This window comes from Cnephaeus nilssonii (assembly GCF_951640355.1).
Source record: "Cnephaeus nilssonii genome assembly, chromosome: 2".
Taxonomy (NCBI): domain Eukaryota; kingdom Metazoa; phylum Chordata; class Mammalia; order Chiroptera; family Vespertilionidae; genus Cnephaeus; species Cnephaeus nilssonii.
This window is the reverse complement of record NC_137073.1, coordinates 33,227,489-33,248,757: the sequence shown is the minus strand read 5'-3', so window position 1 is coordinate 33,248,757 and position 21,269 is coordinate 33,227,489. Positions and strand designations below refer to the sequence as shown.

The 21,269-nt window shown below is 48.6% G+C and overlaps 1 protein-coding gene across 2 annotated transcripts in view; it reads left to right on the top strand.

The window, feature by feature from the left end:
• ELN (elastin) overlaps positions 1-9,235 on the top strand; it is a 31,748-nt gene extending 22,513 nt beyond the window's left edge. For both annotated transcript variants that reach the window (XM_079793649.1, XM_079793648.1), the window contains 13 exons: positions 698-793; positions 877-936; positions 1,498-1,629; positions 2,162-2,200; positions 3,846-3,917; positions 4,003-4,062; positions 4,309-4,416; positions 5,049-5,087; positions 5,297-5,347; positions 5,704-5,745; positions 6,136-6,183; positions 6,779-6,829; positions 8,208-9,235. In XM_079793649.1, coding sequence (XP_079649775.1) covers positions 698-793; positions 877-936; positions 1,498-1,629; positions 2,162-2,200; positions 3,846-3,917; positions 4,003-4,062; positions 4,309-4,416; positions 5,049-5,087; positions 5,297-5,347; positions 5,704-5,745; positions 6,136-6,183; positions 6,779-6,829; positions 8,208-8,251 — 842 coding nt within the window. In that variant the 3' untranslated portion in view covers positions 8,252-9,235. The remainder of the gene's footprint in view (positions 1-697; positions 794-876; positions 937-1,497; positions 1,630-2,161; positions 2,201-3,845; positions 3,918-4,002; positions 4,063-4,308; positions 4,417-5,048; positions 5,088-5,296; positions 5,348-5,703; positions 5,746-6,135; positions 6,184-6,778; positions 6,830-8,207) is intronic.
• Positions 9,236-21,269: the final 12,034 nt, after the last annotated feature.

Below are 21,269 nucleotides of genomic sequence, written 5' to 3'. Positions count from 1 at the left end.
GGCAGCCCCAAGCACCCACACCTTCCTGAACATCGCCAGTGGCAGTAGCCCCACCTTAGAGCTTAAATGTCTACCAGGCCTGGGCCAGGGCATCTATGCGCCTTGGCTTTAGGGACCTGTGGGCAGCAAGATTCAGATCAGAAAATCTAGAGCTGTCTAGGCCAGAGAAATCTTAATTTTAGGCCCACTGACCCCCCCCCCCCAAACTCACATATGACAAACAACCCCTTTTTAGATAAAGCTGCCATTTGCTGAATTAATCCTTACAGAAACTTTATGAAGTTGGTAGCATCATTCCCATTTTAGAGATGTGGAAACTGAGGTTCTCAGGGCTTCAGTAACTGGCTCACAGCCACACAGCTAAATGGTGGCTGAGCTGAGCTTTGAACCCATGTCTGCCTGCCTTGTAGAGCACCCTTGACTACATAACTCTGCTTCCACCACCCTCGGAAGTCTCAAACAGGCCCTTGTCCCTCCAAAGGTTAAGAACTCCCGACCCTACACATGCCTCATATTAGGGATGAGGGAGCTGAGACGCATGCAGAGAAAATGACTTGTCCAAGGTCACACAGCAATCCTGTGCCCTAGCGGGGATGAAAGCCCAAGGCTCCTGATTCCCAGCTCGCTGCTCTCTCCATTGGCTTCCGTCCTCCTTGGTGGAGACTGGGTTAAGGATTAGTTCTTCTCACTCTTGTAGGGTTAGGCCCTGGTGTTGGCGGTGTTCCCGGCCTTGGCATTGGCCCCGGCGTTGGTGGGGTTCCCGGCCTTGGCATTGGCCCCGGCGGTGTTATAGGTAAGTTGTGTGAGAAAGTGGGCCTGAGGAGCCTCGGAGTCCTCCGTGGCTGACACCCTGACGCCCCCTCCCTCTCCATCCAGGAGCAGGGACCCCGGGGGCAGGCAAATCTGCTGCTCAGTTGGCTGCCAAAGCCCAGCTCCGTGAGTGCCCTGCCTGGCTTTCCCCTCCTCGCCCCACCAAGTGCAGGCTGGCCCAGCACGACCCAGGCGGGAGCTGGGCCCCACAATATGCAGGCTCTCAGGCCCACTGCAGGCTGGGAGGTCCCCAAAGCAGCAGGCAAGGGGTTGGAAAAGCAGATTTAGCAAAGGCGAGGCCCAGGTTCCAATCCTGGGCCCCACACTAGGCGAGTGACCTCTGAGTTTCCTGTCCCCGTGCAGGACGTGGGGGTGCTGATGGCACCTGCTGCAGAAGGTTGTTGGGAGAATTCAATGAGTTCATCCAAGAGGGAAGAGTGGAGGTTGGGCTGGAAAGGAGAGCGGTGTAGTCAGTGCGCAGCCCTGAATGCCAGCTGGGGGAGGGGCTGGACTTGGTGGTCAGTGGGAGTTCTAGGAAGCCCATGCTGGTGGCAGCATAGAGGGGGGATTAAGGGATGGAGGGGTGTGGCCCCTTCTCTTGGGGCCTGTCTCGGCTCCCTGGGTAGGACACCCCACAGGGACATGCTTCCTGCCTGCTGTCGCCATCCCACTGCCCATCTTTCCCAGGGGCGGCCGCTGGCCTTCCTGCTGGCGTTCCCGGATTTGGAGCTGGTGCTGGTGTTCCTGGATTTGGAGCTGGTGCTGGTGTTCCCGGATTTGGGGCTGGTGCTGGTGTTCCTGGCTTTGGGGCAGGTGCAGGTGAGAGGCCTTCTAGCCTTGGGCGGAAATGACCCCTGAGCTCAGAGAAGGGAGACCTCTCCCTCCCAGCACATCCCCCAGCACCTCATCTAAGGGCTCATAGTGAATTCCCCGTTAGGTTCTCCTGAGCAGTCCGATGACTAGGGTAACAGAGGGCGGCAGGCCAGGCAAGGAAGCCCCAGGCTGCATGGGTGGGCCCACCGGCTCGCCCTCAGCAGTACGCTGTGGCCACTGGGCACTCCAGTTTTTCACCTGGTGGTTACTGAGCCTGAAGGGGCTGGGAGGGGCAGGTGGAAGGAGGGGGCAGTCCAGCCCTCAAGTGCTCCCAGACCAGACTGGCAGAGACATGGTTAGTGACTGGAGTTCTACCCGGGCAGGGTGAGCTCCTGGCTGGGGAGCCACAGCTTCGGGGCTCTGAGAGGAGCAAAGAAGGCCAAGGAAGGCAGGGAGGGCTCCCAGGAGGAAGCAGTACCCCCCCAGCACAGAGCTCAGCTGCTGACCACCCCACATTTCCTTTTTCTTTTTTCTGCAGGACCTGGATCCTTGGCTGCTGCTAAAGCAGCCAAATATGGTGAGTGCCCCCACACTGACCACCATGGCCGGTTCCACTGCTGCTCACCGTCCCTGATGCACTGGTCACCCATCTCCCCTCCTCTGGGCCGGGCCCCGTGCCCGGCGCCTGCAGCACAGGGCTGGGATGGTCAGGATGGAAAAAGGCAGTTTCTAGGACACATTCACGACAGCTTAGCAGACCTGGCTCCTGCCCACGAAACGCCTATCGAGCCTCCAGCCCTGGGACGACCAGAGAGGCCCCTCACATTTCCGGCCTCTCTGGGAGCAATCCCACCTTGGTGAAAACCATGGCCCCCATGGTCCCGCTCTGGCCCTCAGCTTTGTGGGCCCAGGGCAGGGTTGCTGTCAGCTAGGCAGCTTCTGCCTCCTGGACAGCAGAGCCCCGGCCCGGGCCCCCCCCCTACCCCGCCCACCTCCCAGTCAGCATGACTGCGCCTGCCACGAGCCACGAGGACGTGGCAGACATGCCTGCCCCTCCACTTGGCGCTCAGCAGCCCTGGCTGGCCAGACCCACACTGTCTGTGGCCCCTGAATTCTTGGCCTTCTGAGAGCCAGGCCAGGGCCTCTGCCAGGGAAACACCAACCAGCCCGGCCAGTCCACTTGGGGCCAGTTTCCACCTCGGAAAATCCCGGTTTCCTCAGTCCCGCCCCTGGCGGGCCTGGTGACCCACAAGCCTTCTCCTGTTCCTCGCCGGCTGCTCTGCCTGCCTGGGCCTAGCACATTTTTGCCAGGGAAACAACGCAGTTAAGGGGACAGGCTCCAAAGCCACTTCCCGCCTGTGGGACCTTGAGCATCCTGCTTCACCTCTGCTGTGCCTCAATGTTCTCATCTGCAAAATGGGGATGACAATAGCACCCACCTTTCCTGTTGCAATGAATAAAAAGCAGGCGAATCTGGGAGAAGCCCTGAGAACTGTGGAACTCCTGCTGCTGCTCTTCGTAGCAGCTCTGCTCTGGACAGCAGTTCAAAACTCAGAGTCCCTTCCCCGGCGGTGTGCTCTTTTGCTCTCCAAACACTGTAGGGTGAGTGGAGTAAGGATCATCATCTCCTTTAGGGAGAGGTGACAGCTCAGAGAGGTGACAGCTCTAATGAGTGGAGAAAGCAGGATTGGAACCCAGGACTGTCAGTACCGGAGACTCCTCTTCCCCGCTCGGCAGCTTGCGGCCACCTGTGGCTCCAGTGCTAGCCCAAAGGGCTGGAGAAGAGATTGGCAGGCCAAGGCTCAAGGAAGCTCGCTCTTTTCTTTTTTAATAGAATTTTATTGATTTCAGAGAAGAAGGGAGAGGGGGAGAGAGAGAGAAAAACATCAATGATGAGAATCATCCATTAGCTGCCTCCTGCACGCCCCCTACTGGGGACCGAGCCCACAACCTGGGCATGTGCCCCAACCAGGAATCGAACCGTGACCTCCCAGTTCATAGGTCGACACTCAACCACTGAGCTACACTGGCCGGGCAAGGAAGCTCACTCTTGACTGATTGGTCAGGGACACGGGCCAGGTGTCTGGGAATGGACTTCTGTCCAGTGCTCCTTCCACGGGGTCACATGGCCTCGACCACCTGTCTGCTTGCCTAAAGCCCCTGGGTCAGGGAGACCCTGTCCTTTCAGAAATGGGGGATTGACTCTCTGCCCCTCTCCTCAGGAGCAGGCGGGCCTGGGGGCCTTGGAGGGGTTGGAGGTCTTGGTGGAGCAGGTGTCCCAGGCGGTGTGGCAGGTGAGTTGATACCCCAGGACGGGCTGGGCAGGGAGGGAGGCTGACCCGTGGAGAATTGCTCCCTGAGCTCCCTCTGTGTCCTCAGGAGCCGGACCTGCTGCCGCGGCTGCTGCCGCCAAGGCTGCTGCCAAAGCCGGCCAATTTGGTGAGCACTGTGCGGAGGTGGGGGCTGCCAATAGTGCCCAGGGTTTGGGGGGCCTCGGACCATGCGCCATGGAGCACTATTCCCTGACCTGCCCCTGAGGCCCAGCCCACCTCCTGGCCCCACAGCGTCCACAAAGGCTCTGGAAGCTCAGGCTCCACCTGGGAACTGGGATGAAAGCTTCAGCTCTTCACAGACGAGCAGCAGGGGTCTCGCCAATGGGGTTTTAACACCCGGCTCTCTCCGCAGGCCTCGGGGGAGCCGGTGGGCTCGGAGCTGGTGGGCTTGGAGCTGGAGGACTGGGACTTGGAGGGCTTGGGGCTGGTGGAGCTGTCCCAGGGGCTGGGGGCTTTGGAGGTAAGAGGCTGCTCTAGAATCTGTTCGTTTATTGTGTGTGTGTCATCTCTGTGCCCACCCCAACCCCACTTCATCTGCCTCTCGGGGTTGTGGTGGGCCTGCCCCTTCTCTGGGTTCCTCCAGCACTTAGAGGGGCCTGAGCAAGCAGGAGCTAGGGCTGCTTCTAGCAGCTGGGATCCGACCCTCTCCCTCTCCCTCTCCCTCTCCCTCTCCCTCTCCCTCTCCCTCTCCCTCTCCTCTCCTTCAACCCACATGACCACATCAAGCGGGAGTTCGTTAGGACAGTGATGGCTATGCCCATTTTCTGGGGAAGAAAACCAACGCTCGGATGGAATTACTTTCCCAAAGTCTCTGCCATCCTGGCCGGCCTTGTGTTGACATGCCACTCTTTCTCGGGTCCTCACTGTATCTCCCTGCCTGAACCCGCCTGAAATCTCTTCCTGTGTGCGCCGCAAGACTGGACACACAGTAGGCGCTTAATAAAGACTTTTGGAAAGATGGATCAAGGAGGGGTGGATGGAGGGTGGAAGGATGAGTCGGTGGACAGATGGTAAACAGTGAACAGGTCAGAAGGGGGACATGACTGGGAGGGAAGGGATATTTCTGAGCTCTCATGTTCCCCATCTCCCCAGGTGTGTCCCCAGCTGCAGCTGCTAAAGCAGCCAAATATGGTGAGTGGCTCCCTGCTGCCCTCCTCCTGCCCAGGACTATAGGCTGCTAATACTCCCCATCCTGACCATCCCATCTCACCCACCTCAGGCCTCAGTCCCGCTCAGTCCTAACAGCCTGTCCGGGATCTCCCTGACCCCAGAACCCAGAGGGGAGGCTCATGATTCCTTAGACTGTACCTTGTCGCAAACCCCATCTGCCCTCTTCTCAGGTGCCGCTGGCCTTGGAGGTGTCCTAGGAGCTGCCAGGCCATTCCCAGGAGGTAAGGCCATCTCTGCTGTGAAATCCTCAGCTCTGCCAGGCTAACAGAGGAAACCCTGGGGCTGCAGCTAGCACAGGGACACGAGGGAGAGGGGAGATGGGAGAAGGGACAGTCCAGGAAAGGAAACACCCTGGGCAGAGGGGCAGGCCTCGGTGTCAGGGGCACCGTGGGCCTTGGGCACCAGGCTGGCAAGCTGAGGCGATGGGGCCCCCCACCAGGATGCCAGGCAGGGACAAGGTTTGTGAAGAAAGCCACTCTGGCCATGGAGAAGGGGCGGGAGAGAAGTGGGCAGAGAGAAAGAGGGGACGAGGCCGGAGTGGGTCCTGCCCCATGCCAACCCCAAGTCCCTCCTGCAGGAGTTGCAAGACCGGGCTTCGGATTGTCTCCTATTTTCCCAGGTATGCCCCGGCTTCCTACCCTGTGCCCTGTGCTGCAGCTCTGGCCCCAACCTTCCCCCTCCCCTGCTTCATCTCCTGCTCAGGAGGGCTAGGTCAAGCCCCAGGATGGGTCCCATAGCCTCAGGTTACACCACGCCAGGCTCCCCTGTCTTCTTCTCTTCCTCCCTTGCAAGGCCAGAGAGCATCAGCTTTTCTAAAACACCATGTTCCAGATGGGGTAAACTGAGGCTCATAGAGTACCAGGGACTTACCCAAGGTCACACAGTGAGTGAGGCAGAGCCAGGGCTCCCAAGCCCAGAACCTGGCCCCTCTCAAGCGAGGCCCCTGCCGCCAGGAGGCCTTGGCCACTCCCAGAAGTGGCACACTCACCGCCCCTCCCCTGTGTTGCAGGTGGCGGAGCCGGAGCCGGGGTCGGAGCTGGGGGCCTGGGAGTTGGTGGTGAGTCTGCAAGAAGGAGAGGCCCCACTTCAAGCAATGCTCTGAGCTCCTTTCCTGGGGTTGGGGGCGGGGGGTGGTGAGGAAGAGTCCTGTTGAGGGAGTGGCTAGTATGACCGCAACCCTTGGCTGGGCCTCTGGTGTGGGGGCTTGAGGAGACTCACAGAAGCTGACCGTTCAGCCCTGGGATGTGGGGATAGGAGGCAAGGATTCTGATTCCTAGAGTTCCCAGCCTGGCCCTTGACTAGGTACCAGGACGGAGACAGGCACCTGGGTCACCCTGGAGCTTGGGGTCTAAGTGGTGAAACTGACAAGCTCCCATAGAAAAAGAAAGAAACTGTAAGGGAAGAGCAAGGTCCATCCAGCAGGTAGCCAGGGGGTCAAAACCTCTCTGATACCAGCATGTTAGCTGGCAAGGCTGGGGTCTGGCTCTGGTGAAAGGGGGCACCCGCCAAGCTGCTCAGACCTCTGTATGCGGGATATGATCCGCAAGGCCTTCAGAACCTGCTGTGAAAGGATCGAGGCCCCACATGGTGGGGGTTCTGAAAGAGGCGGGAAAGCCTGGTCCCCTCCCCAATCCCTACCTCTCCTTCCACAGGCAAACCTCCCAAGCCCTACGGAGGTGCCCTGGGAGCTCTAGGATACCCAGGTGAGTAGAGCCCCACCCCCGGAAGAGAGCATGGAGGGAGGGGCAGAGATGGAGGCAGAGGCTGGGGCCCATCAGTCTGGGAGCCGGGGGAGCACCTTCGGACTAAGCCTGGCAGCAGTGGGGAGGCTGGAGGAGCTGCACACCTCACTCCTCCCTTCTCCCGCCTCCAGCACAGATGGTCAGAGCTGGGAGTAGGCCCAGGACCCTCCATACTCACCCAGCCTGGCCCGGCCTAGCAGTCCCTGCCTCCCTGCTGCCCACACGCCCCCCGCCTCCCCCCCCCCCCCGCCCCCGCCTTCAGGAAGGAGCCAAGAGAAAGAGAAGGGGTGGGGGGGGGGGAGAACTCAGAGGAGCAGACACAGAGGGAGAAAATGGATGAGATGATGGGGGCCATAGGGTTAGGGAAATCTGAAGGGTGGGCAGGGGGACCCAAGGTGCCCAGGCTGGGCAGAGTGGGCAGAGGCCACTACCTGGCACTGAGCCACACCCTTGCTCAAAATGCATACATGCTTCTGGAAGTGTGTGGGGTGGGTCCTGATCACCACCACCTCCCGAGCTCCTCCCAACAATGCCCAAGGGAGACCCAAAGGAGCCGCAGCTCCACCCCTATGGTTGCTCAGACTGGATTCCCTTCCACCCCCACCTGCTTCCCGCCGCACAGATGAGGCAGCTGAGGCAAGGCCAGGGCTGGGAGAGGGTGAGGCAAGACCAGCCTGACCTTTCCAGGGTGCCTAGTGATGCCTGTGGCCATACCCCATTGCTTGCCAAACACCCGGGGTGAGCTTCGCACAGATGCCTGTCCCTGCCCCACTTGGCTTCTCACTGCCACCAGGTGGCGATAACAAGCCATGTCTATCTCCCACAGGGGTGGGAACTACTCCAGGCCCTCCAACCAGAACATGGTGCCTGGTGATTAGAAACAAGGTTTACCAATCAGACCCTCCCCAGGAGAGGGCAGGCGTCCTGGGGTCCAGTCCCAAGTTAGCCTCAGTTTACTTATTTGAGGCCTGTTTGTCACACTACCTCCCTTGTTGGGGGGTGCTCTGAGTCCCTCACTAAAGGCTCCCCAGATGTAGTGGATTCAGAGTATAGAGACCTTGCCCAGGCCAGTCCTTCTCAGACCTGGACCCATGGCCTGGCCTCTTCCCTTCCCTGAGACTTGGTTTCATCAACCACATCTTGAGCCCTGGTCCCACCCACCTGTCCAGTGGGAGTTTGTACGATGAGAGTTAGGCCTGGGGTGGAGCCCAGGCTTCTGGAGGCTTCTTGGAGCCTCTGTTCCCCACTGTGATGATGCTGGAGTTGGTCAGTGGGCAGTGGCTTGAGCAGCAATGGGGAGGGGCCAGACTAACCTTGTGTGTGCCCCCCTCCCACCCAGGTGGAGCCTGCCTGGGGAAATCCTGTGGCCGGAAGAGAAAGTGAGCTTCCCAGGACCCCTGACTCACGACCTCATCAACGTTGGTGCTACTGCTTGGTGGAGAATGTAAACCCTTTGTGACCCTCCCCTCTACGCCCCCTCCTAAGTCCCCACCTCTGGAGGGGACAGGGCTGGCCGGGCGGACTTGGAAATCCACAGGACAAGGAAACAAGAGAACGGTGGCCAAGTGGGCCCTGGGAAGCCCCTACTTCAGAGGCGAGGGGTGGGTGGGCTTGGCCCCCTGCCCCCACCCCCTTCCCACCCAGGAGCTCCCCCTCCATACACGCTCCATCTCCAGGGGAACTTGGTGCTAAGTGCTGGTGCTCTCATCTTCCCCGGGGAGGGAGGAGGGAAGGGCGGCCCCTCTGGAAGTCCCCTCCCTGGGGCTCCTCGGAAAATGGTGCAGACACTTCCTGGGCAGTCCCACCTCCCCCTGCCCACCAGGACCCACCCCTGGCTGCGGTCCAGTTGGTACCCAAGCATCACGAACCTCAAGCTGGATTCGGTCACACCATCTCTTGGCCCCGTTGGCCCCCTTCTCCTCCACCAATCACTATTCCCCACATCTGGGGCCCCTCCGATCAGAAGAACGCCAATGGGAATAGCCCTCTTTCTCTTGTGGAATTCATCCGCCCATCTGTCCATCCATCCATCCATCCATCCATCCATCCATCCTTGCCCTCAGTTGTCCGCCTGGCACCACTAGCTGGCTGGGCACCCCAACCACCCACCTGGTTAACCTGTCATGGCAGCATGTGCCCTGCCTTTGCCCCACCACACACACCCCTACAAAGGGGCCCAGGGTGTGAGGGGCTGTGCCAGCGGGGGCGGCAGGAATCTCCTCCCTAACCTGGGTCCCCCCACGCAGTACTGTATCCCCCATCCCTCCCTCGAGCCACTGTACTTCACAGCATCTCCCACCCCTGCCCCGCCCATCTCTTTGTGTCTCGCTGTGATAGATCAATAAATATTTTATTTTTTGTCCTGGATATTTGGGGATTATTTTTGATGGTTGATGTTTTCTCTTGATTTTATTTTTGTGATTAATTGAAAAAAAAATTTTTTTTTTCTGATCTGGGGAGCTATATCCCCAGAAGAAAATTCATTTTAATCACTTTGGTATAACTCTGGATGAAACACACATTTTTTAAAATAAGAAAAGAGGATTAACTGCTTCAAAAAAAGACTAATAAATGAAAATATTTTAAAGGAAACTGTGTCTTGGCCTCCTTTGTAATCCCCTCGTCTGCCGTCAGCTCCTAGCCCAGGTAGGGAACAGGGCTCGACCTTGGGAAACCTCCACTGTTCAAGGTGTATTTGGGGGGCTGTTTACCAGAATCCCCTGCTGTTGGCTTCTGAGGTATGATCCTTCTCCAAGTTTGGATTGTCCTTTAACAATTAAAACCCCTTTGAAGGGGAAACAGGGCCAGCCAGTCCTCCCCTCAACACCCCCCCATACACACACACACACACACCTGCCCACGGTGGGTCTCCTCTGGAGATGGGCTCACCTACCCAGCCACACCGTCCCCAGCCCTTGCCCCATAGAACTAAGACGAGCACAGGGACTGGTGGTGGCCTCTGAGCACTGAGGGTGCAGCTGGAGGGGAGGAGTAAACAAAAGTGACCCTTCTATCCAGACCAAATCCTTGGCCTTGGTGAACAGCAGTACAGAAAGAATAAAATGGCCCTACCTACGAAAACTAGAAGACATGTTTTCCTCCGAAACATCCATTCTCACACATGACCAAGTAAGGTTCCACTTCACTTCCTTATAAAACATAACAGCCCTGGCCAGTTTGGCTCAGTGGATAGAGCATCAACCTGCGGACTGAAGGGTCCCAGGTTCGATTCCAGTCAAGGGCACATGCCCAGGTTGAGGGCTCGATCCCCAGTGGGGAGCGTGCAGGAGGCGGCCAATCAATGATTCTCTCGCATCATTGATGTTTCTATCTCTCTCTCCCTCTCCTTTCCTCTCTGAAATCAATAAAAATATATTTTTTTAAAAAGCTAAAACTTTCATTTAAAAATAAAATATAACAAATGTCACCTGCAGGTGGCACTGGGAGACTCAGTATCACTCTTAGCTGCACCCATCCGCAGAGACATCCCCCTCCCTTTGGGGTCAGAAATCCATGGGGCCTGGGGCCATGCCTACAACTCCCTTCTAGACTACGCTCTGGATACCAGATTCCGGAATTCCTTCCCCAAACCACCAAGTCCACTTCCAGGGACCACATGGCCTCATGCCTGCATCTGACCTCCTGGGGCAGACCCCAGGGCCAGTGACACACCCCTAAGTCAGAAGGGTGGCTAGGGAGCTATTTGTTGGGAGTGTGGATGGAGTAGGCAGACTGGACTATCTTGCATTTGTCCGAAAGGACCTCTGCAGTGCCAGAAGGAGTTGGGATGAAAAGAGAAAGAGGATGGGATGATGCTCAGAGATAGCTTCCTGGAGGCTAGTAGAGTGCAAAAAGCAGTTTATCAGACAAAGAATAAATCAGGGCAGAGGGTCGTGCCTTTCGAGCAGGGAGAGCAGCCCGTGTAAAGGCCTAGAGGGCAGGACAGTGAGAGTGCCCTAGTGAGACAGGGCGGAGCTAAGAAAAGATGGAAGGTGAATCTGAAGTTGGTAGGGGGTGGGTTCATGGAGACCCACAGGGGGCTGCTGTGGCAATCAGTGAGGAGTGACAGCCTGCCCAAGAATAGTGGCAAAGGAGATTCATTCATTCATTCATTCATTCATTCATTCCACAAAAATATCCCTATGGTCCCTCTTCAGTTCTCTGGCCTCCGAAAGTTGGCCAGCCCCAGCTGGGGGCAGCATGGCTGCTTTGGTTTCTTATGGTTCATGGCTTTAAACACAACCCATGAACTGGCAACTCCCCAGGTGATAACCTCCAGCATAGACCTCTCCCATAAGCTGCAGGCTTGCACACCCAAGGCCAGTTCTTACATCTCTACCTGGAAGTCTCAAAGGCATCAGTGCATAGCATGGTTCCCCCACCTCACACACCACCCCTCCTTCCCCAGCTCAGTAAATAGCAACTCCAGTGGATCAGGCTGGCAGCTTGGAGCCATCTCCGGGTCCTCTCCTCCCACTCCCCATAGCAGATCCGCCAGCAGATTCTGCGATGAAACTATCTTCAGAAGATATCCAGAGTCCAGCCACTTCTCACAACCTCCAGGGGCCATGCCCTGGTCCGCCAGCAGCCAGTGCCTGGATTACTACACAGCTTCCTAACTGGTTCCCCGATTCTGCCCTGGCTCTCCAAGCAGCCTTCTCTCCACACAGCAGCCAAAACAATTCTCTTACAATGTAAGTCAGTTCAGGTCATGTGTCTGCTCAAAATCCTGCAATGGCTCTCATCTCACTCAGGCGCAAAGCCAGCAGCCTTTCAGTGGCTTAGAAGCCCCTACCTGAGTTGCACCAGCTGTTCTGACCTCACATCCTGCTACTCAGCCCTCCACCAGGCCATGCGGTTACACGGGCCTTCTTGTTCTTTCTGTGGGCAGCCGGCCCCCCACTGCAGGCCTCCACGTCTGCTGTCTCTCCTGCCCAGAAGGCACTGTCCTCAGCTATCAATGTGCTTGGCTCCCTCATCTCCTTCAGGTCTTGACTCAAATGTCACCTTCTCAGAAGGTCCTTCCCTATCCTCTAAAATTGCAAACTCTACCCTCCCCTGTGCAGCATTCTCACCCTGCCCCTGCCTTCTTTTTCTCTAGATTTTCCTTCTTTTTTTTATTAACTCTCCATAGCAGAATATAAACTCCTTAAGGATAGACACTGTTTTAAGAACAAAATCTATAAACTCCCTGCTTTCCCTAGTTATACACTGTGGTAGACAGATGGCAAGCAAGTGTACTGATAATAGCCCCAAAGATATCCAGGTCCTAATCCCTGGAGCCTTATAAATATTACTGTATTAGACTGATTGGGCTGCCATAACAAAGTACCACAGACCGGGGGTGTGAGGGGGGGGGGGCCTTTAACAACAGAAATTTATTTCCGCACAGTTCTGGAGGCTGGAAGTCCAAGATCAAGGTGTTGGCAGGGTTGGTTCCTTCTCAGGCCTCGCTCCTTCACTTGCAGATGGCCATCTTCTCCCTCTATCCTCACATGGTCTTCCCTCTGTGCATTTCTGTGACCTAATTTCCTCTTCCTATAAGGACACTGGTTTTATTGGCCCAGGTTCCACCCTAGTGACCTCATTTTAACCTAGTTGCCTCTTTAAAGACTTCGTCAACAAACATAGTAACATTCTGAGGTACTGGAGTTAGGACTTCAATGTATGAATTTGGGTGGGACATAATTCAGCCCAAATGTGATTAAGAGTCTTGAGCTGAGAAGATTATCCTATATCATCAGGGTGGGCCCCAAGTGCAATCATATGTATTATTATAAGAAACTGAAAGAATTGCATGGCAACAACTTGGATAACCTACAAGAAATTGGTAAATTCCAAAAAACATACAACCTACCACCTGACCAGCTTGGCTCAGAGGTTGAGCATCAACCTATGAACCAGGAGATCACAGTTCGATTCCCAGTCAGGGCACATGCCTGGGTTGCTGGCTTAGTCCCAGTGGGAGGCATGCAGGAGGTAGCCAGTCAATGATTCTCTCTCATCATTGATGTTTCTATCTTTCTTTCCCTCTTCCTTCCTCTCTGAAATCAATAAAAATATATTACTTAAAAAAAACATACAACCTACCAAGACTCAATCAAGACTGAAGAAATAGAAAATCTGAACAGACCAATAACAAGTAAGGAGATTAAATCAGTAATCAAACATTTCCCAATTAAAAAAAAAAAAAGCCAGGATCAGATTTCTTCACTAAAGAATCCTACCAAACATTTAAAGACAAACTTAGACCAATCCTCTTGAAACTCTTACAAAAATTAAAAAGGAGAAAACACTTTCAAATTCATTCTAAGAGGCCAGCATTACCCTGATACCAAAGCCAGACAAAGAAACCACAAGAAGAAAAACCTACAGAGAAGTGACATCAGCAAAATGGCTGAACAGGAGGTCTTCAGCCCACGTTCCCTTACAGAAACAATTCTAAAATTCATATGGAACTACAAAAGACCTCAAACAGCTAAAAGCATGAAGAACAAAGCTAGAGACATCACACTTCCTGCTATCACAAAGCTATAGTAATAAAAACAGACATATAGACCAATGGAACAGAACAGAGTACAGGCCCTAGCTTGTTTGGTTCAGTGGATTGAGCATCAGCCTGTGGACTGAAAGGTTCCGGGTTCAATTCCAGTCAAGGGCACATGCCTGGGTTGCGGGCTTGATCCCCAGTAGGGGGCATGCAGGAGGCAACCAATCAATGATTCTCTCTCATCATTGATGTTTCTGTCGCTCCCTCTCCCTTCTTCTACGAAATCAATAAAAATATATTTTAAAATAAATAAAATAAAATTTCTTCAAAAAAAAGAAAAAGAATAGAAAGTGCAGAAATAAACCCATGCATTTATAATCAACTGATCTTCAATGAGGGTGCCAAAATCACACAACGGGTAAAGATAGTCTCTGCATACTAGTAACTGGTGTTGAAAAAATTGGATACTGGATATTCAGATACAGAAGAATGAAAATGGACCTTTATCTCACACCATATGCAACAGTCAAGTCGAAATGGATTAAAGACAAACAGAAGACCTAAAAATATAAAATACTAAAAGAAAATATAGGGGAAAACTTCTTGGCATTGGTCAGAGCAATGTTTGTTTGTTTTAATATGACTCCAGAAGCACAGATAAAGCAAAAATAGACAAGTAGAATTGCATCAAACTAAAAAGTTTCTGCACAGCAAAGGAAACAATCAACAGAGTGAAGAAACAAACTGTGGATATTCTTCTGCGTCTGAATATCTAGAATCCAATTTTTCCAGCAACCTATGGAATGGGAGAAAATATTTCCAAGCCACACATTGTATATAGGCTAATATCCAATACACATAAGGAATTCAAACAACTCAATAGCAAAAACAAAAAAATCATAAAACCTGATTTTAAAATGGGCAAAAAACTAAAATAGACTTTTCTCAAAAGAAGACATACAAATGGCTAGCAGGTATTTGAAAATGTGCTTAGCATCATCAATCACCAGGTAATGTAAATGCAAATCATAACCACAATGAGATATCACCTTCACACCTGTTAAAATGACTATTATTTAAGAAAAAAAAAAAGGTAACAAGTGTTGTAGAGGATGTGGAGAAAAGAGCACTCTTGGACACTGGTGGTGGGAATGTAAATTGGATCAGCCACTACAGAAAATGGTGTGGAGATTCCTCAAAAAAATTAAAAATTAACTCCTATCACCCAACAATCCCACTTCTGGGTATACATGCAAAGAAAATTAAATCTAGAAGAGATATATGCACTTTTGTGTTTATTGCAGCATTACTTAACACAGCTAAGATATGGAAACAACCTAAGTATCCATCAACAGATGAATGGATAAAGGAAACATGTTGTATATATACAATTATAATAGAATATTATTCAGCCCTAAGAAAAAGAATGAAATCCTGCCATTTGCAACAACATGGACAAACCTACAGGACATTATGCTAAGTAGAATAAGCCAGACACAGAAAGACAACTATTGCATGATATCACTTACATGTGGAATTTTAAAAAATCGAAGTCATAGAATCAGAGAATAGAATCGTGGTTGTCAGGGGTTAGGGAGTAGGGGAAATAGGGAGATGTTGTTTAATGGGTCCAAAGTTTCAGTTATGAAGTATGAATAAGTTCTGGAGATCTAATGTACAGCATGATGACTATACCCAATGATGCTATATTGTATACTTAAAATTTTCTAAGAGAGTGGACCTTAAGTGTTCTCACCACACACACACAAAAAAAGCAACTATGTCATGTGATGAAAATAGTTACAATTAACATGTTAAAATGTTAATTAGTTTGATCGTGGAAATCATTTCACGATGCATAGGTATATAAAAACATCCTATTATATAACAAATAAAATATGCAAACTTTGTCAATTATACCTCAATAAAGCTAGATATTTTAACACTGATTGATTGATTGATTTTTGAGGGGAAAGAAAGAAAACTACAGACCAATATCTCTGATGAATATTGATGCAAAAATTCTCAATAAAATACTAGGAAACTGAATTTAACAGCATCTTAAAAGGATGATATACCATGACCATGTGGGATTTATTCCTGGAAGGCAAGTATGGTTCAACATATAAAAATCAAACAATATAACACAACATATTAACAGAATGAAGAATAAAAATCACATGATTATTTCAATGGATGCAGAAAAAAAATTGGACAAAATTCAATAACCTTTCATGATAAAAACCACTCAACAAACTAGGAATAGAAGGAAATGACCTCAACATAATAAAGTCCATAAATGATAAGTTCAGAGCTAACATCATACTCTCTGAAGAAAGGCTGAAAGTTTCTCCTCTAAGATCAGAAATATAACAAGGATGCCTGTTCTCACCACTTTTACTACAGAATATTATCCAGAACATTAGGCAAGAAAAAGAAATAAAAGGAATCCAAATTGGAAAGAAACAAAATTATCTCTGATCATGGACGACATGATCTTATATGTAGAAAATCCTAAAGATTACACACACACACACACCCAACCTGTTAGAACTAATAAATGAATCCAGCAAATTTGTAAGATACAAACTTAACACACAAAAAAAGCAGATGCCAAAAAATTTGGGGGAAATGTTTAATTAAATAAAATAATTAAAAATAAATCAGTTGTACCCTAGCAGGTTTGGCTCAGTGAATAGACCTGTTGACTGAAGAGTCCCAGGTTCAATTCCGGTCAAGGGCATGTACCTTGGTTGCAGGCTCCTCCCTGGACCGGGCCCTGGTCGGGGTGTGTGCAGGAGGCAACCAATTGATGTGTTTCTCTCACATAGATATTTCTCTCTGTCTTCCCTCTCTCTTCCACTCTCTCTAAAAATCGATGGAAAATATCCTCAGGTGAGGATTAAAATAAATAAATAAATAAATAAATAAATAAATAAATAAATAAATGTGGTTTTGTACACCTACAATGAACAATCCAAAAGGATATTAAGAAAACAATTCTATTTGCAATAATGTCAAAAAGAATAAAATTCTTAAGAATTCAACTATGGAAATGAGACTTATACATCAAAAACTACAAAACATTGCTGAAAAAATTAAATAAGACACAAATATATGGAAAGATCCCATATTCATATATTGAAAGACTTAATTTTGTTAAGATGTTCATACTACCCAAAGCAATCTACCAATTCAATGCAATCTCAATCAAAATCCCAATGGTATCTTTTGCAGAAATAGAAAAATTAATCCTAAAATTCATATAAAATCTCAAGGACCAAACAATTTTGAAAAATAAGAATAAAGTTGGAGGACTCACATTTCCTGATTTCAAAACATATTACAAAGCTATAGTAATCAAAATAATGTGGTATTGGTATAAAGATAGATAAATGGGCCAAATGGAATAGAATACAGAGCCCTGAGAAATTTTTGGTCAAATTATTTTCAACAAGGATGCCCAGAACATTCAATGGAGAAAGGACATTCCCTTCAGCAAATGGTGTTGGAAAAACTGGATATCCACTTGCAAAAGGAGTTGAACTCTTTATCTTATCCAGTGGTCGGCAAACTGCGGCTCGCGAGCCACATGCGGCTCTTTGGCCCCTTGTGTGTGGCTCTTCCACAAAATACCATGGCCTGGGCGAGTCTATTTTGAAGAAGTGGCGTTAGAAGAAGTTTAAGTTTAAAAAATTTGGCTCTCAAAAGAAATTTCAATCGTTGTACTGTTGATATTTGGCTCTGTTGACTAATGAGTTTGCCGACCACTCTCTTATACCACAGACAAAAATTAACCCAAAACGAACTTAAACATAAGACTCAAAACTATAAGTTCCCTCTAGGAAAAGTCTATGTTTCCTATAAAAAACATAGGGGAAAAGCTTCATGATATTGGACTTGGCAATGATTTTTTAGATAAGACACCAACAGCACAAGCAACAACAACAAAAAAAGACAAATGCGAATACATCAAACTTAAAACATTTGTGCATCAAAGGATCAACAGAGTGAAAAAAACAACCCCTAGTGGGAGAAAATATTTGCAGATCATATACGGAGGTGAATAAAAGTAGTGTACAGTTGTTCATATGGAAAATAATACAATAATTAATCAATAACAATACAAGAATAAAGTCTGTGTTTCGCATACTCACAACTGTAAATCTACTTTGCCCACCTCTGTATTTGATAAAGGGTTAATATTCAGAATATACAAAGAACTACAACTCAATAACAATAAGTCAAACAACCCGGCTAAAAAATGGGCAAATACCTGGCTGTTATGGCTCAGTGGTTGGCATCAACCCATGATCCAGGAGGTCACAGTTTGATTCCCAGTCAGGGTACATGCCTAAGTAGCAAATGCCTGCTTGATCCCAGGAAGCGGGCATGCAGGAGGCAGCCAATCAATGTTTTCTCTCTCATCATTGATGTTTTTATCTCTCTCCCTCTCCCTTCCTCTCTGAAATCAATAAAAATACATACTTTTTAAATGGGCAAAGGGCCTCGCTGTGGTAGCTCAGTGGCTGAGCATCAACCTATGAACCAGGAGGTCACAGTTCGATTCCCTGTCAGGGCTATGCCAAGGTTGCAGGCTAGATTCCCAATCATGCTCGATTATATACCCAATGATACTATATTGTATACTTAATATAGTATCATTGGGTATATAATCGAGAGGCAGCCAATCAATGATTCTCTCTCATCATCAATGCCTCTCTCTCTCTCTCTCCCTCTCTCTTCCTCTCTGAGATTAATAAAGACTTTTTTTTTTTAATGGGCTAAGGACCTGAATAGACATTTCTCCAAAGATGATATACAATTGACTAACAAACATATGAAAAGATGCCTAACATCACTAGTCAGTAGAGAAATGCAAATTAAAAGCACAAAGCACTAATTGACATCTCAAAAAAATAGCCTAAATATTGCAGAGGAAAATTAAAACTTATCAGATATATCTATGGAATCTCTACAGGTCAAGATAAAAAAGATGAAAAGAAGTTTTCTAAATTGACAACCTATCTCCATTAAACCTTTCCCTCTGTTAAACATCCTTATTTACTTTTCCTCTCATAAAAGACTTATGAATTAATTAATCGATTTACTATTTTTTCTGATGTGAATACTTAAATTACATCACATTCCCAAATGTACATTGTGATTATATGAGAATAAAAATTCTGAACCAGTCTCTCAAAAAAAATACCCACAATGAAATATCACTTCACATCAATTAGGATGGCTACTATCAAAAAATCAAAAGATAATTGTTGACGGGGATGTAGAGAAGTTGGAACTCCTGTGCACTGTTGGTAGGGATGTAAAATGGTGAAGCCACTATGGAAAATGGTGTGGAGATTCCTCAAAAAATTAAAAATAGAACTATCATATGATCCAGCATTCCTACCTCTAAGTATATATACCCAAAAGAATTGAAAGCAAGCCCTAGCTGGTTTGGCTCAGTGGATAGAGCGTCGGCTTGCAGACTGAAGAGTCCCAGGTTTGATGCCTGTCAAGGGCACATGCCCCTATATAACCCCCAGTAGGGGGTGTGCAAGAGGCAGCCGATCAATAATCCTCCCTCATCATTGATGTTTCTATCTCTCTTTCCCTCTCCCTTCCTCTCTGAAATCAATAAAAATATATTTTTTAAAAAGAATTGAAAGCAAGATCTCTAAGAAATATTTGCATGTCCATGTTCATAACAGCATTATTCACAATAGCCAAGAAGTGGAAGCAACCTTAATGTCTACAGACGAACGAATAAACAAAATGTGATACACTGGGATATTATTCAGCCTTAAAAGGGAAGGAAATGTTGCATGCCAAAACCTGGATGAACCTAGAGGATATTATACTAAGTGAAATAAGCCAGTCACGAGACAAATATTGTGTGATTCCATTGATATGTGGTATCTAAAATAGCCAAATTCATAGAAACAGGCAGTAGAATGGTGGTTACCATGGGCTAGAGGGGAAGGAGAGAAGGGAGTTTTTGTTTAATGTGTGCTGAGTTTTAGATTGGCAAGATGAAAAAGTTTTGGAGATCTCTTTCACAACAGTGTGAATATACAGTACTTAACACTATTGACATGTACACTTAAAAATGGTTAAAATAGTACATTTATATTATGTGATCTTTATCGCATTTTTTTTTTAAAGAAGAAGCTAGAAGAGGAAAAGAACTGATTTTCTGCTAGAGCCCCTGGAAGGATTGTGGCCCTTGGCTTTGACCCAGGAAAACTGATTTGAGACTTCTGGCCTCCAAAAATGGGAGAAAGTTAATTCCTGTTGCTTTAAGCTTCCAAGTTTGTGGTGATTTCTTGTGGCAGCCACAGGAAACTAATACATTGAATAAATTATTAACTGTAATGTCAAGTGAATCCATGCTATGAAGATTAAAAGCCAGGGAAGGAGACAAAGAATGACAAAGAATGTTAAGATACTTGGAACGGTTGAGGACACCTGACCTCAGGCCAAAACCCCTGTGATAAGTACATACCTAGGAAGTCAGAAGAGCAGAGAGGTGCACCTTGGTTAACAAAAATGAGGAAGAATAAAAAATAATAATAATTATTATAATAAGGGCAAAGAAGTAGCCAGGTGCTACATCCCATAAGGGTTCAAGGGCTTTGGATTTAAAAGCAAGGAAATGTCAGGTTTTCACCCATTTGTTCAGAGGCTCTGAAGGGTAACAGGGGAAACAGACTTGGGGCTGTTACACTGAAAGTCCAGCTAGAGCAGAGAGGTGGGGAGAACTGGCAGATTTCTGGATATATTTTGTCCAGAGAGCCAATAAGATTTGCTGATGGGTCAGACGCAAGGAGTAGGGAGAGAGAATGAGTCAAGTCAAGGGCACCTGCAAGTTTTGGCCTGCACCACGCTGGATGACGGTGGTGGCATTTACTGAGACAAGAAACACCTGGGGAGGAGCAGGCCCAGACACAAATTAAGAGCTCTGGCCTGGATGCATTAAGTTTGATAGGCCCATTTGCCACTCAAATGAAGATGCCACGTAGACATTTGGGTCCTTGTGTCTGCAGTTCAAGGAGAGAGTGAGGGAGTCACTGAGCCATGTGTGTGGGTGAGGAGGAGGCAGACTGAGTCGGACAGCATGGATCCCATGATGCCAGCTCTCTTTTCTTCCCTAGGCTAGGACAACTCAGGCTCCGGATTCTGACCTGGGTAACAGTCTTAGGCTCCACCTGTGACAGTGTCCTCACGGGGCCTCTCACTTATCACCAGTTTGTGTTCAGCCGGGCACCAGTTTACACAAATCCTAATCACTGATCTGGAGTAATACAACTTTTCCCACAGGACTCTTAGTCCTTGTCTAGAAAATTTTTATCGTGAATCCCATCAATAAAAGATTTTTTAGCAAATATTACTATATATATTTGCCACCTGGATTGCAAATGGGCACCTAAAACCTAACACATTGAAGCCAGAGCTCTTAATTTGCACCCAAATTAAGATCTATACCCTATCACACACATGTACACATATTCACTTATAAATTATATACACACTTGACTATACAAATAATAAAAGATGTTCACATATCAATGCAAAAAGAGTTTAAGAGGAATGCTCTAAAGATGAGATAAACAATTTTTGAATTGTTTCCTTTGTTAAAAGTACAAAATTCCTTTTTGCTTTCAGTTTTAAAAAGGCAATGCATTGAATGAGCAATGTGACTGAATGTGTCAGATCTGATGAGCCGGTTACTGGTTTCACCAGGAAATGTTTCTGACAAGGAGCTCCAACTAGGATGGAAATGCCAGCTCTATTTTGTCAGTCTTCTTTCAGTATTAGCATTGTTGTCTATCTCTGCTTTCTTTTCAGCAATCTTTTGCAGACACAAGTCCATTCTGTGTGGGTTAGTTTTGTTAAGACTAGGTAATA